This window comes from Tachypleus tridentatus, unplaced genomic scaffold (genome assembly GCF_004210375.1).
Source record: "Tachypleus tridentatus isolate NWPU-2018 unplaced genomic scaffold, ASM421037v1 Hic_cluster_2, whole genome shotgun sequence".
Lineage (NCBI taxonomy): Eukaryota > Metazoa > Arthropoda > Merostomata > Xiphosura > Limulidae > Tachypleus > Tachypleus tridentatus.
This window is the reverse complement of record NW_027467782.1, coordinates 33,398,022-33,411,164: the sequence shown is the minus strand read 5'-3', so window position 1 is coordinate 33,411,164 and position 13,143 is coordinate 33,398,022. Positions and strand designations below refer to the sequence as shown.

The window sequence follows — 13,143 nt, the reverse complement described above, 5'->3', positions numbered from 1 at the left end:
CTTTACCCTTGATGCTCCATATACTTTTTTCAGAAGGCCTTATACACATAGCAGGTTTGCTTTTTCCCATCTAATCTGGGGCTGTTCTAATTGCATTGGTAAATTGGCTTGTGCAGTTGGTCTGAATCTTTACTGTAATGTTCCTGAATAGCTTAACCATATCAGAATAATACTTGTTGTAAACTGCTTTCTGTGCACATTACTGAGTTACATTTCAATATTTAATTAAATCGTTTTACTCTCAGTGCATTATAATCACATTATTATTATAAGGTATGCTGCAATTCAAAGTTTTGTATTATTTGAGTTTGAATTTCTTTACTTCAAAATAAACCTCTAAAACAATAATTAACAATAGCTTTTGTTGTTATGTGATGCTTCTGTGGTTGTGAATCTCAACTTTAACAGCTGGTATAGAATGTCTACATTAACATGTTGATTTTCGAAGTACACTTACACAGGTTGCTTATGAGTAATTTGATTACATTCCAAAAACTTGTCCTGGAGGAAAGTATTATAAAAATGTTCTTAGTTCAAGATAAGCCATGCTCATTTACAAATTAGAAGCTCTATTGCTAAGTGACAGTTTTAACTTGTATGGTATCCTTATAACCAATAGGAAGAGCAGGTTTTGCAGAATCTTTCATGTAAATTATCTTCTATTTAGAACAATGTAAATATTGACTGTATATCAAACATACTATTGGTGTCAACATTCTTTATATTCACTATGACAAAAACCTATACACAGATAGTATGGGACTTTTTCTTCACCTGTTCTGTGCATAGGTTTATTTTCACAGTGAATACAAAGCATGTTGGCACCAACAGTATGTTTGATACTTTTCACAATCATATACAGTACTGTGCAAAACTTTAAGGACAAAGTAAAAAATTAGGCATCCAATTACTTTCACAGGACAATAGAAAATTAATCCCACGTGAAACATCAGAAGTGTATTAATCTTCATATTCAGTACAACAGAAACTTGGTGGAAGTGCTAGTTGTCCCATCTTTCATGCATGGTTGTAAAATATTTAATTAAAGTTTCTTGTAGGATATTCTTCTAAGTGTCTCTAATACACTCCCATAAAATTTCTTTGGAAGAAACTTTTGTTCTGTGAAGTTTTGATTTATCAAATCCCAGATCTACTCAATTGAGTTGAGACTGGGACTCTGTAGGGACCATTGCATCATTTGAATGGTTCCAGCAGCTTCTTTCTTAGCTAACTAATTTCTGCATAAGTTGGATGAGTGTTTGAAGTCTTTATCTTCTTGTTAGTAGAATCCATTATCAATAATACATAAACCACTGGGTATACCATGATGGATCAGTATCTGATGATACTTGTACTGAAGTTGGATGAATGTTTGAAGTCATTATTTTCTTGGTGGTAGAATCCGTTACCAATAATACATAAACCACTGGGTATACCATGATGGATCAGTATCTGATGATACTTGTACTGAAGTTGGATGAGTGTTTGAAGTCATTATTTTCTTGGTGGTAGAATCCATTACCAATAATACATAAACCACTGGGTATACCATGATGGATCAGTATCTGATGATACTTGTACTGAAGTTGGATGAATGTTTGAAGTCATTATTTTCTTGGTGGTAGAATCCATTACCAATAATACATAAACCACTGGGTATACCATGATGGATCAGTATCTGATGATACTTGTACTGAAGTTGGATGAGTGTTTGAAGTCATTATTTTCTTGGTAGTAGAATCCATTACCAATAATACATAAACCACTGGGTATACCATAATGGATCAGTATCTGATGATACTTGTACTGAAGTTGGATGAGTGTTTGAAGTCATTATCTTCTTGGAAGTAGAATCCATTACCAATAATACATAAACCACTGGGTATACCATGATGGATCAGTATCTGATGATACTTGTACTGAAGTTGGATGAGTGTTTTAAGTCTTTATCTTCTTGTTAGTAGAATCCATTACCAATAATACATAAACCACTGGGTATACCATGATGGATCAGTATCTGATGATACTTGTACTGAAGTTGGATGAGTGTTTGAAGTCATTATCTTCTTGGTAGTATAATCCGTTACCAGTAATACATAAACCACTGGGTATACCATGATGGATCAGTATCTGATGATACTTATACTGAAGTTGGATGAGTGTTTGAAGTCATTATCTTCTTGGTAGTATAATCCGTTACCAGTAATACATAAACCACTGGGTATACCATGATGGATCATTATCTGATGATACTTGTACTAAAGTTAGATGAATGTTTGAAGTCATTATCTTCTTGGTAGTAGAATCCATTACCAATAATACATAAACCACTGGGTATACCATGATGGATCAGTATCTGATGATACTTGTACTGAAGTTGGATGAGTGTTTGAAGTCATTATCTTCTTGGTAGTATAATCCGTTACCAGTAATACATAAACCACTGGGTATACCATGATGGATCAGTATCTGATGATACTTATACTGAAGTTGGATGAGTGTTTGAAGTCATTATCTTCTTGGTAGTATAATCCGTTACCAGTAATACATAAACCACTGGGTATACCATGATGGATCATTATCTGATGATACTTGTACTAAAGTTAGATGAATGTTTGAAGTCATTATCTTCTTGGTAGTAGAATCCATTACCAATAATACATAAACCACTGGGTATACCATGATGGATCAGTGTCTGATGATACTTGTACTGAAGTTGGATGAGTGTTTGAAGTCATTATCTTCTTGGAAGTAGAATCCATTACCAATAATACATAAACCACTGGGTATATCATGATGGATCAGTATCTTATGATACTTGTACTGGTCCATTATTTTCCATCTATTTTGTAAATATCTCTTGTCGCCTCAGCGGAGCCACCCCAACCCTAACATATGTATATGATACATACCTTTGCATTTGCCCTCAAAGTAGTTCAATCTTCTATGCTGGAGCTCTTAGAGATAGTGATGCTTTCTTGAACTTGACAGAGGATGTTATTTGGTGGCTAATGGGGCCTCTGCAGGTACCTTTCCTATCTTATGCAGCCTTCAAAACATTGAAGACAAAACACCGGTCTTATAATTCTATTCAAGATGGGGATCACCATATATCTGTCTTTTTATTTATTTTCATAACTTTTATTTACTTTTCCCATTTTACTGTGAAAGAATGGTCAAGCCTATACTTGGCTCTGTTTTATTTTTGTGATGTTCCTTGGGTGCCAACTAACTTGGCCATTCTTTTCAAATTAAACTAAAAGATCCCTTATTCCCAGGAACATTCCCAGTTTTTAGCTACTACTGAGAAATTTCCATTACAAAATTAAGATAGTAGTTTGCACTCTGACCCCGTTCACATGTGATTGCCACTACTTTTGACCAGACCTGAAAATTTCTGTGGTTCTACAAGTTTTTTTTTCTTAACTCCCATTTATACATTTGTATTTATTGTTAATGAGTGCACATGAAGAGGAAGGCACCCTCCAGAAAAGAATATCTTCCAGATTAGTCTGCTTCACTAAATTCTCTCATGATCTTTTACTGTAGTTCAGAATCCTACTAAAACTCTCTTTTATCACTTACTTCATTTTTTAATGCCCAGCTTCTTACCTTCCTAGGAGCTTAAGAGCTCTACTTCTCTGGAACCGGTGTTCTGTATGACACACACTGTTCCTCTTCAATGGGATATTTGCTCTTAGTGTTTTGGAGGAAAGTTAATTGATTTGAGTTTTATATTGTTAGAATCAAAGTGAATTGCAGATAGTTACATACCTCTATAATATATTCTTATACACAACTGGGAGAAATTCATCATAAATAGCATCTCATTCACTGTTGTGTCTGTCATATCCCAGATGGACCTATAAGTCCTGGCATTAAACAAGGTCTTACTAGCATGGATGTAGCAGTTGTAATGTGGTTGACATTTGTTACATATTATTTTTTACTTTCATTCTTAGAACCACAACAGCAAACAGTTAAGTCTTCTTTATGTTGGGAAAGCAGGACTTTTTTGTTTTCTTAGTGTCTGCACAATAAGTCATGGAAGGTAAGAACATTGGAGAACTTTTAATAAGTTGTTGCATGCTTTTCATTAAGGATATTTGTAACTCAACTGTCACATGGTTGTTGACAGCTTGAGATCAACTCTTTGAAACTGATTTGAGTTTTAGAAATGTGCTTAGTGGGTAAGATGCCAAAGCCAAAGGGAATCTTGAATTAAGTTCATGACTAGCATATCTTCTACCACCAGTTCTAAAGTCATATATGACAAGGTTCAGAAGGTCAATGGGCAGTATAATTCCATCCCCCTCTCGATCTTGCTCCCTGATGGTCAGGAAGTAGCTGATACCTGGAGCATTGCTGATACTCTAGGTGAAAACTTTTGTTGGGAATCTAGCACTAATGCTTCTTCCTCCACCTTTTTAGCCATCAAGACTCAGGAAGAGCAAACACTTCTGTCCTTTTGAGCTGAATATCTCTATGATTCTAATCATCCCTTTACACTGGTGGAACTCAAACTGGCCCTTCATCAGTCTGGAAGTACATCAGTTGGACCTGATGATGTACACTATGAAATGCTGCACCATCTATCTCCTGCTTCTCTTACTATTTTTCTGATTGTTTTGACCAGGTCTGGCAGGAGAATGTTTTTCCTGATGCCTGGTACCAGGCAACTGTCCTACCTTTTTCTTAGCCTGGGAATGATCCCAAGATTCCTTCAAACTACTATCTAGTGAGCTGTCTCTGTAAAACCTCAGAAAGGATGGTTAATGCTTGTCTAGTTTGGTTCTTGAATGACACAACCTCCTCTCTCCCACCCATTGTGGGTTTCGATGACAGCACTCCACCATGGACCACCTGATTCGACTTGAAACGTCAGTCAGAAAAGCCTTTCTCAAACATCTTGTATCAATATTCTTTGACATTGAGAAGGCTTATAATACAACATGGAGATATGGCATTTTGTGAGACAGCATAGATATGGGTTACGTGGCCATTTGCCCACATTTATTAAAAATTTGTTAATGGTCAGGCAATTCCAAGTTCATGTGGGTTCAACACTTTACCATTTTTTTCTGTAGAAACTTGGAGTCTCTTGGGGCTGTGTTCTGAATGTCACACTTTTCAGTATAAAAATTAATGCCATCACTGAACAACTCCCTCTCTCTGTTGCAAACACGCTCTATATCAACGACTTTCACATCTCATGCCAGTTATTGAACATGAGGTATATTGAGCGGCAGCTACAAACTGCTCTCAATTGTTTACTGAAGTGGACCACAGCAAAGGGCTTTACCTTCTCTCTCACTAAAACAGTTTGCATGCAATTCTGCCACCAATGGGGTATTCGTCCTGATCCTGAACTCCATAGCGGTGAAGTTGTGCTGCCTGAGGTCTTTGAGACTAAGTTCTTGGGGCTTATCTTTGATTGTAAGCTGACCTTTATACCACATATCAAGCAGCTACAGGTCAAATGTACAAGAGCACTGAACATCCTCCTTGTCCTCTCTTCCATCACTTGTGGAGTGGATCGATGTTCTATGCTAAAGATATATCGTGCTCTTATTTGACCGACACTCGACTATGGTTTGCTTGTTTTTGAATTTTGTGCAAAGCTACTCGAGGGCTACCTGTGCTAGCTGTCCCTAATTTAGCAGTGTAAGACTAGAGGGAAGGCAGCTAGTCATCACCACCCACTGCCAACTCATGGGCTCCTCTTTTACCCACAAATAGTGTGATTGAATGTCACATTATAATGCCCCCCATGGCTGAAAGGGTGAGCATGTTTGATGTGATGGGAATTTGAATCTTAACACACTTGGACATGCTTGGCCACCTCGACTATGAATCACTGGTCTATGGCTCTGCCAGACCATCGGCCTTAAAGATGCTGGACACTATTCATCATTAAGGACTTCAGCTCTGCACTGGGGGTTTCTGTACTTCCCCAGTTCAGAGCTTATACATAGTCTCATGAACCTTTTTTGCACCTCTGCCATTTACAACTGTCTTTACTATATGCTTTGAAACTTTGTTCCTAACCAAAGCATCCCATCTAGGGTTGTGTTTTCTTTCCTCGTTGGCTCATGCTTTTTCAGACCAGACGGTATGCCATTGCTCCTTTTAGCCTTCATATCCAGTCATAGTTGGATGAATTGGGTCTGTCCTTGGATAACATTGCTGTATCCACTGGTCAGTCCATCCCACCATGGTTTATTACCATCCCCAATTGTGAATTATCTTAAAGCTATCTGAGAAAAGTAGACACTACTGATTGGAAATACTGTTTGTTATTTGCTGAACATCTTTTGAACCATCTTTCCATTCCTGTTTATACAGATGGTTCAAAATCAGGTGACTGTGTGGACTCTACCATGGTTGCACGTAAAATCCCCTCTACAGCTTCTGTGTTTACTACTGAACTGTATGCCATTTCTCTTGCCCTGGATCACATAGAAGCTAAGCAGTACTCAAACTGCATGATTTATATTGACTCGCTTAGTTCTCTGCTGGCCATAGAATCGCTTCACATTGGTTCACACCCTGTTGTCACCAATATTCACAACTGACTGGCCCATTTCTCTTTATCATCTACTTCTATTCAGTTTTTCTGGATACTGGGCCATATTGGTATTCATGGGAGCTAGCTTGCCGACACTGCAGCTAAGTCTATCTGCTCTGGCACTATCACCGCTGTGCCTGTCTGATACATGGACTATGGTCCTGTATTCAAGGCTTGGCTCTGTGCCATCTCGCAGTCAACTTGGAGTGAGCAATGCAAAACATGCTTTTCCAAATACAACCCTGTATTAGACTTTGGCTGTCCTTGTTACCGTAAGGATCGGAAGGAGGAAGTTGTTCTAACTAGACTATGCATTGGTCACAGTTTTTAACTCATTGTTTTCATTTATCTGGAACTGATACACCATTATGTTGTCTGTGTGATACTCAGGTCACTGTATACCACATTTTACTTTCTTGCCATCGTTATGACTATCGATGGTGCCATTTTCACCATATTCTGTCCTAAGGTTTGTCCATAATGTTAGACAGTGTTATTGGTGATGGTGACATTGTCCACCTTGGAAATGTTTTTAGTTTTTTAAAGGCCATCAGTCTTTCTAATGCCATTTAAGTTTTTTAGACCTTTTTTGATGAGAATCCCTCTGGAGAATCACAGTCTATCTAGTTTGATTTGAAATTAGAAAGTGACTGTAAAGTCAAGTAACTCAAATAGGACTGGAAAGGTCTACTTAGGTGACTAACACTGCTGTTTGAACTACCTGTTAGTCATCCTGGCAAGTTACTATTAAAATTTTGCTACACTTCCTTTAAAACTTTAATTACTTTACTTTTTGAAAATAGCTATAACATCAAATAACTTGGAACCAAGACTGGAAAGGCCAGCTACAGGTGACTGATGATGGTTTTCTTACTTATCTCTTTTAATCTTCCTAGCGAGTTATGATAATTACAGTTATGCTGCAGAAAGTCCTCTACAACTTGTATTACTGTAGTTTTGTTTTAATGCTTTAGACTAGATGTAAACATTGGTTTAAGGTTTTTTTTACTTTGTTTTTTTTACCTTAATTTTCTTTTATAAATTTCCTGATTTTACTTTAATTTTATCTTTTTACTGGATGTTTAGCACAGATAGCCTAGCTGCTTTGTGCCATAAAACACCAAATCAACCAACCAACCAACTAAGGAAGATAATTACTACCTTCAGTGTAACCTAGAAAAATAATTTTTTTTCTTTACCTCCCACATTTGAGATTGTTTATAAGTAGAACTGGTTTATTTTTCTTTATTCAGAATAGTATGTAGTTATTCATTCAAACAAGTCAGAAACCTTCCAAGAACTTCTGTTATAATTTGTTTCCAATGTGTTCATGAAAAAAACATTTGTTTTTAAAGTAGCTATATGTCTTAAGCTAGTTGCATAATTGTTAAACTGATCAAACGTAGGAACAAAACAAAGTAAAATTAGTTCTAAGTATTCTGAAAGTGTTTGATACCAAACCATAAAGAAATTCAGAATTAAATTTGAATTTTGAAAGTGTGTTTCGGGGCTAACACACAGGTTTTATTTTGGACTTTTTTCAGCCAATAAAATGTTTACATTTACAGAAAGTAGTCTACAATAATTTTTTATTTTATAACTTTTTTTTGCTTGTCTACTAGCTAGTTGTAGGTTTCAAATAAATTAACTATTGCAAACTTTAGATCTGAGAGTTTATATATAAAGGAAAAGAGTATGACAAAAAAGAAAAATAAACTTTACAGATTCTTTATTTTGAATTATTTTTATAAGATATTGGCACAATGGCTTATGAAAAGAAAATACTTTATCACCAGTACAGTTTTTAAAGTTAAGGTTTATCATTTACATTTCATTTCACTTAACCATTTCTGTGAGTCTTTAAATGTATGTGAACTAGTTGAAATAAACATTCTTTTAGATTTTAGATATGTATGGTTTGTATCAACTTACAACTGAAAAACTTGGAGTTGCAATTGTTGACACATTTACTTACTTGATGAGTTACCTTAAAAGGAGAAACTTTTCTGTTCCCAAGAAGTTGATTGAATCTCTGAGTGAAGTTCTATTAAATCATTGTGGAAGAATGGTGAACTCACAGGTAAGATAAACTGTAGAGTTGAAAGGGTTTTTAAAATATGAAACTTATATGTATGTATTGGATAAAGGTGTTTTGTAGAACTGTAGTGTATTTTTGCATTATAAATTAGACTAGGTAACAAAGTTTTATATGTCTATTACACTTTGAGAAAATGAATAGATAAGTATGTGTATACTCATATCATGTTTTTGTTATTTACATTCATATTTTATACTGCTGCACATTATTCTTTTATCTGGAGCTTTTGTAAAATCTTTCATAATGGACCACTAGTTTGGTGCAGCCAAGTGAGTAATGTGCTCAAACTGTGAATCTAAGATTTTATTATCTGTGTTTTATTACTGCAAATGTGTGTTCTGTGGGGCTTGTGGGTGCAATAAGTGTAACTATCAAATCTCACTGGCTGTTCCTTAGCTACCTTCCTTTTAGTCTTATACTTCAGAATTGGAGACAGCTATGCGTGTAAAGCCCTTGGATAGTTTTCCACAAAATTCATAAACAAATCAAAATGAAAGACCAGCATTTTTAAAGTCTTTGGTTAACTAATCTTCTCACCCAAGGTATCGTTTAGTGTCTTACATTTAATATTTTATTAAACTATTTTTTCTTTTATGTTATATTATTTAGAAAAGCTTAAAATTTTAGCTAATGATTCCTATCTTTATAAGTTTTTAATTCTACGAGGTCATATTTTAAAAAAAACTTCCTGAATTTCTCTTAGTATAACACATGACATATTTACTTTAGGTATCTTGTCTTCCCTATTTTATTCACCACCCTTTCAAACAGTACAAAATTAAACTTAAATTACTCAGAATAAAATTGTCATTGCTCAGACAAACCATAATTTTTATAGCCTTCAATTTTGTTTGGCTACAAAGCTATAAATAAAAATCAGACCCCATTCCTGCCACATCAAGCTGTCATATCCTATCTTTCAGGTTTTGGTGATTATTCTCTCTTAGATTTATTTATATATTATTTATAACCAACAGAAAGTCAAGGTTTTGATCTATCAAATGATGTATTGTATAATGTTGTATTCTGAAAAAATAAACATTAGTTTTACTCAGAGAACAACCTTCTTTCTCATTTAATGGCTAACTTGGACAGATTTGCAACAGCTTTTGTTGCATTGGTAGAAAGGTAGAAAAATTGAGTGTTAGGAGAAATTATCTGCTTTTTACATATTATCAGTATATGTTCTTTGGTCCGTTATTTAATTAAATGAAAATTATTTAATGCATTACTACGATTAGTGTAAAAACAGTAGTATATAGTGTTCTCAACAATCTACAAGTACATTATTTCATATTTGTCTTGTTTCTTCTTTATTTATTATTATTAAAAGTAATCAAAATGTAAAAATGTGGATCTCTTTTTAGATTAGTTAAGAATAGATTATGTAAAGAAAATAATAATAATATAATAAAAATGTTTCACAAGCCACACGTGCAAGTATCTTGTAGTTAATGTGATTCAGTACTGTAACGTGAGCTGTATGTGCCTTGAGTGACACAGATAATAGTTAGACAGGATTCAAAGAGCATATAAAAAAATAAATTTTTAATTACAAATAGATGTACACTGTTAGGACCTTAAAACTACTTAGGGTAAAAGAATGTAGTTTTGTGTTACAATTTCGAGTCATTCCGAAAATCAGAAAAGGGTAGTTTAGATTGATTTTGTTTTGGTGGTTATGAGGTTGGTTAATATAATTTGATTTTGTTTTGGTGGTTATGAGTTTGGTTAATATAATTTGATTTTGTTTAGGGGGTTATGAGGTTGGTTAATGTAATTTGATTTTGTTTTGGTGGTTATGAGGTTGGTTAATATAAACGTGGACAAATCTTTATTTTATTTTACTAAAACTACTTCACTAAAAAAAATATTATTTATGATGTTAACCGAAAGTGTGCAAAATTTTGTAAATATGTACACTATTGAAAATTGGAAGTATTTAAAGCTATAAAGACCTTGAATGGGTACAAAGAGGTCATGTGGTTGTTCCAATTGACTGAGCTTAATTGTGTGCATATGTACTGTGGTTTAAAGATAAGGTTACATTAATATCAAATTTTTTTCTGTTACTTGGGTTTCTTCATTTCAAATATTGCACAGTGTTCTTTCTAAAAAATATAATTTAAGTTTCTGTGACTTATTTTTCTTTCAATTTACATATTCTTAATTATTATTGTAATTAAATATGTGTGTGTTTATATATAGTGTGTCAAGACTGCATTATTATATATACAAAGAGAAGAGCTCAAGCAGTTGTCTGCTCATAATCCCACAATTGAAGGAAAACCTGTTCAACATCAACCATCTACAAGTAGGTTATCCACCAAAAGAAAGAGAGCTAGCAATGACATTAAAGGAGAAGAACCTTTGAAGTGAGTTGTGATTTTCTATATTTGTTATACACACTACATGGCCAAAAGTATGCGGACACCCTTCTAATTAGTGGGTTTAGCTATTTCAGCCACACCCGTTGCCAACAGGTGAATAAAGTCAAGCATGCAGCCATGCAATCTCCAGAGACAAACATTGGCAGTAGAATGGGTTGTATTGAAGAGCTCAGAGTCTTTCAACATGGCACTGTCATAGGATATTACTTTTCGAACAAGTGAGTTCGTCAAATTTCTGCCCTGCTAGAGCTGCCCTGGTCAACTGTAAGTGCTCTTATTGTGAAGCGAAAACGTCTAGAAGAAAAAAAAACTGTAGTCATGAAGAGGTAGGCCATAGAAGCTCACAGAATGGGACCGCCAAGTGGTGAAGCGCATAACGCATAAACATTGTCTTTTCTCGGTTGCAACACTCACTACTGAGTTCCAAACTGCCTGTGTAAGCAATGCAAGCACAAGAACTGTTCATTGGGAACTTCATGAAATGGGTTTCCATGGTCGAGCAGCCACATGCAAGTGTAAGGTCACCATGAGCAATGCCAAGCATTGGCTGGAGTGGTGTAAAGTTACCACCATTGGATTCTGGATCAGTAGAAACACGTTTTCTGGAGTAATGAATCTTGCTTCACTATCTGGCAGTCTGATGAACGAATCTGGGTTTGACAGATGCCAGGAAAACAATGCCTGCCTGAATGCATAAAATTTTGTGGAGGAGGAATAATGGTCTGGGGCTGTTTTTCAAGGTTTAAACTAGGCTCTTTAGTTCCAGTGAAAGGAAGTCTTAATGCTACAGCATACAATGACATTCTAGAGTTGTGTGCTTCCAAAATTTTGCAACAGTTTGGGAAGGCCCCTTTTTCCAACATTACAATGCCCCATGCTCAAAGCAAGGTCCATAAAGACATGGTTTGCTGAGGTCGATGTTGAAGAAATTGACTGGCCTGCACAGAGCTATGACATCAACCCTGCTGAACAACTTTGGGATGAATTGGAATGCTGACTGCAAGCCAGGCCTTCTTGCTCTTGTGACTGAATAGGAGTGAATTCCCACAGCCATCTTTCAAAATCTAGGGAAAACCCTTCCTGTGGAGGCTGCTATAGCAGCAAAGGCAGTATCAACTCCATATTAATGCCATGTTTCTGGAATGAAATGTTCAACAAGCACATATGGGTATTCACCTACTTTTGGCCATGTGGTGTATCTTTATTATTCAATTGTGATTGTTAAAATCTTGATAGTGTATTTCCCTATGTAAATTTAAACATTTCTGTTACAATGCTTTATTGTCTTACTTTTAAGTATAAAAATGAAAAAAATACACAAAATATATGTAAGAAATTTCTGTTGTGATGTTTGCTCTTTATTTCTTTCTGGCATTGAAATAATGAATATTAATATAAATACAGAAATATATCAAGTTTTGTAAGTTTTATTGAATGTTTATTGTGAATTATTAAAATTTATAACATGATAATGATGCACAGGCAGATAGGTTTAAAAAAACTGCATATAGGTTGAGTCAGGTGTCTAAAGCTCTGTTTGGTTGGTTAAACTTGCTCTTAGACTGTGTCAAATGTCTGTAGTTTTTACTTTGGCACTGTAAGTATACAGACTGCTAAAATAGAGACTATACGAGGATAGCTTGTATTTCACACACCTACTAAGGTGCATTATGCTCACATATAGCAGGAAATGACTTGCTTCTTATTGTGCCAAGAACATACCAAGTGGACCAACAATATAAGAATAGTAATTTTACAAGTGAGCTATGTCTCACCCTGCTACCACATAACAGCTATGTGCTTATTTGATGAGTATCTGAGAGTCAGGTTAAATACCATATTCATATGGAGACATTGTACATATGATGGTGATTCAAGTTGGTGTTGACAGTAATGAACATTGGAAGACTTTGTTTTACGATCTTCTGATTGGACTACTAATGCCTTAAATTCTATTATCCTGTGTTCTGTCACATAATGAATTATGATTTTCATTCTAACTGTGTAGAAGTAATCAGTACATCGTCTTCAAAAAAGAGGGGATTGAGTGAAGTGTGTCACCAGTCTTCATATCCATTGTTCATGCA

At 35.1% G+C, this 13,143-nt stretch overlaps 1 protein-coding gene across 5 annotated transcripts in view; it reads left to right on the top strand.

Annotated features, from left to right (window-relative positions):
* The window catches only part of LOC143243208 (uncharacterized), a 118,174-nt gene that overhangs the window by 25,042 nt on the left and 79,989 nt on the right, over window positions 1–13,143 (top strand). For 4 of the 5 annotated variants that reach the window (XM_076487022.1, XM_076487021.1, XM_076487024.1 and 1 more), the window contains 2 exons: window positions 8,469–8,648; window positions 10,875–11,041. In XM_076487022.1, the coding sequence (XP_076343137.1) occupies window positions 8,478–8,648; window positions 10,875–11,041 (338 nt within the window). In that variant the 5' untranslated portion in view covers window positions 8,469–8,477. The remainder of the gene's footprint in view (window positions 1–8,468; window positions 8,649–10,874; window positions 11,042–13,143) is intronic. The other variant, XM_076487023.1, reaches the window with a different exon arrangement.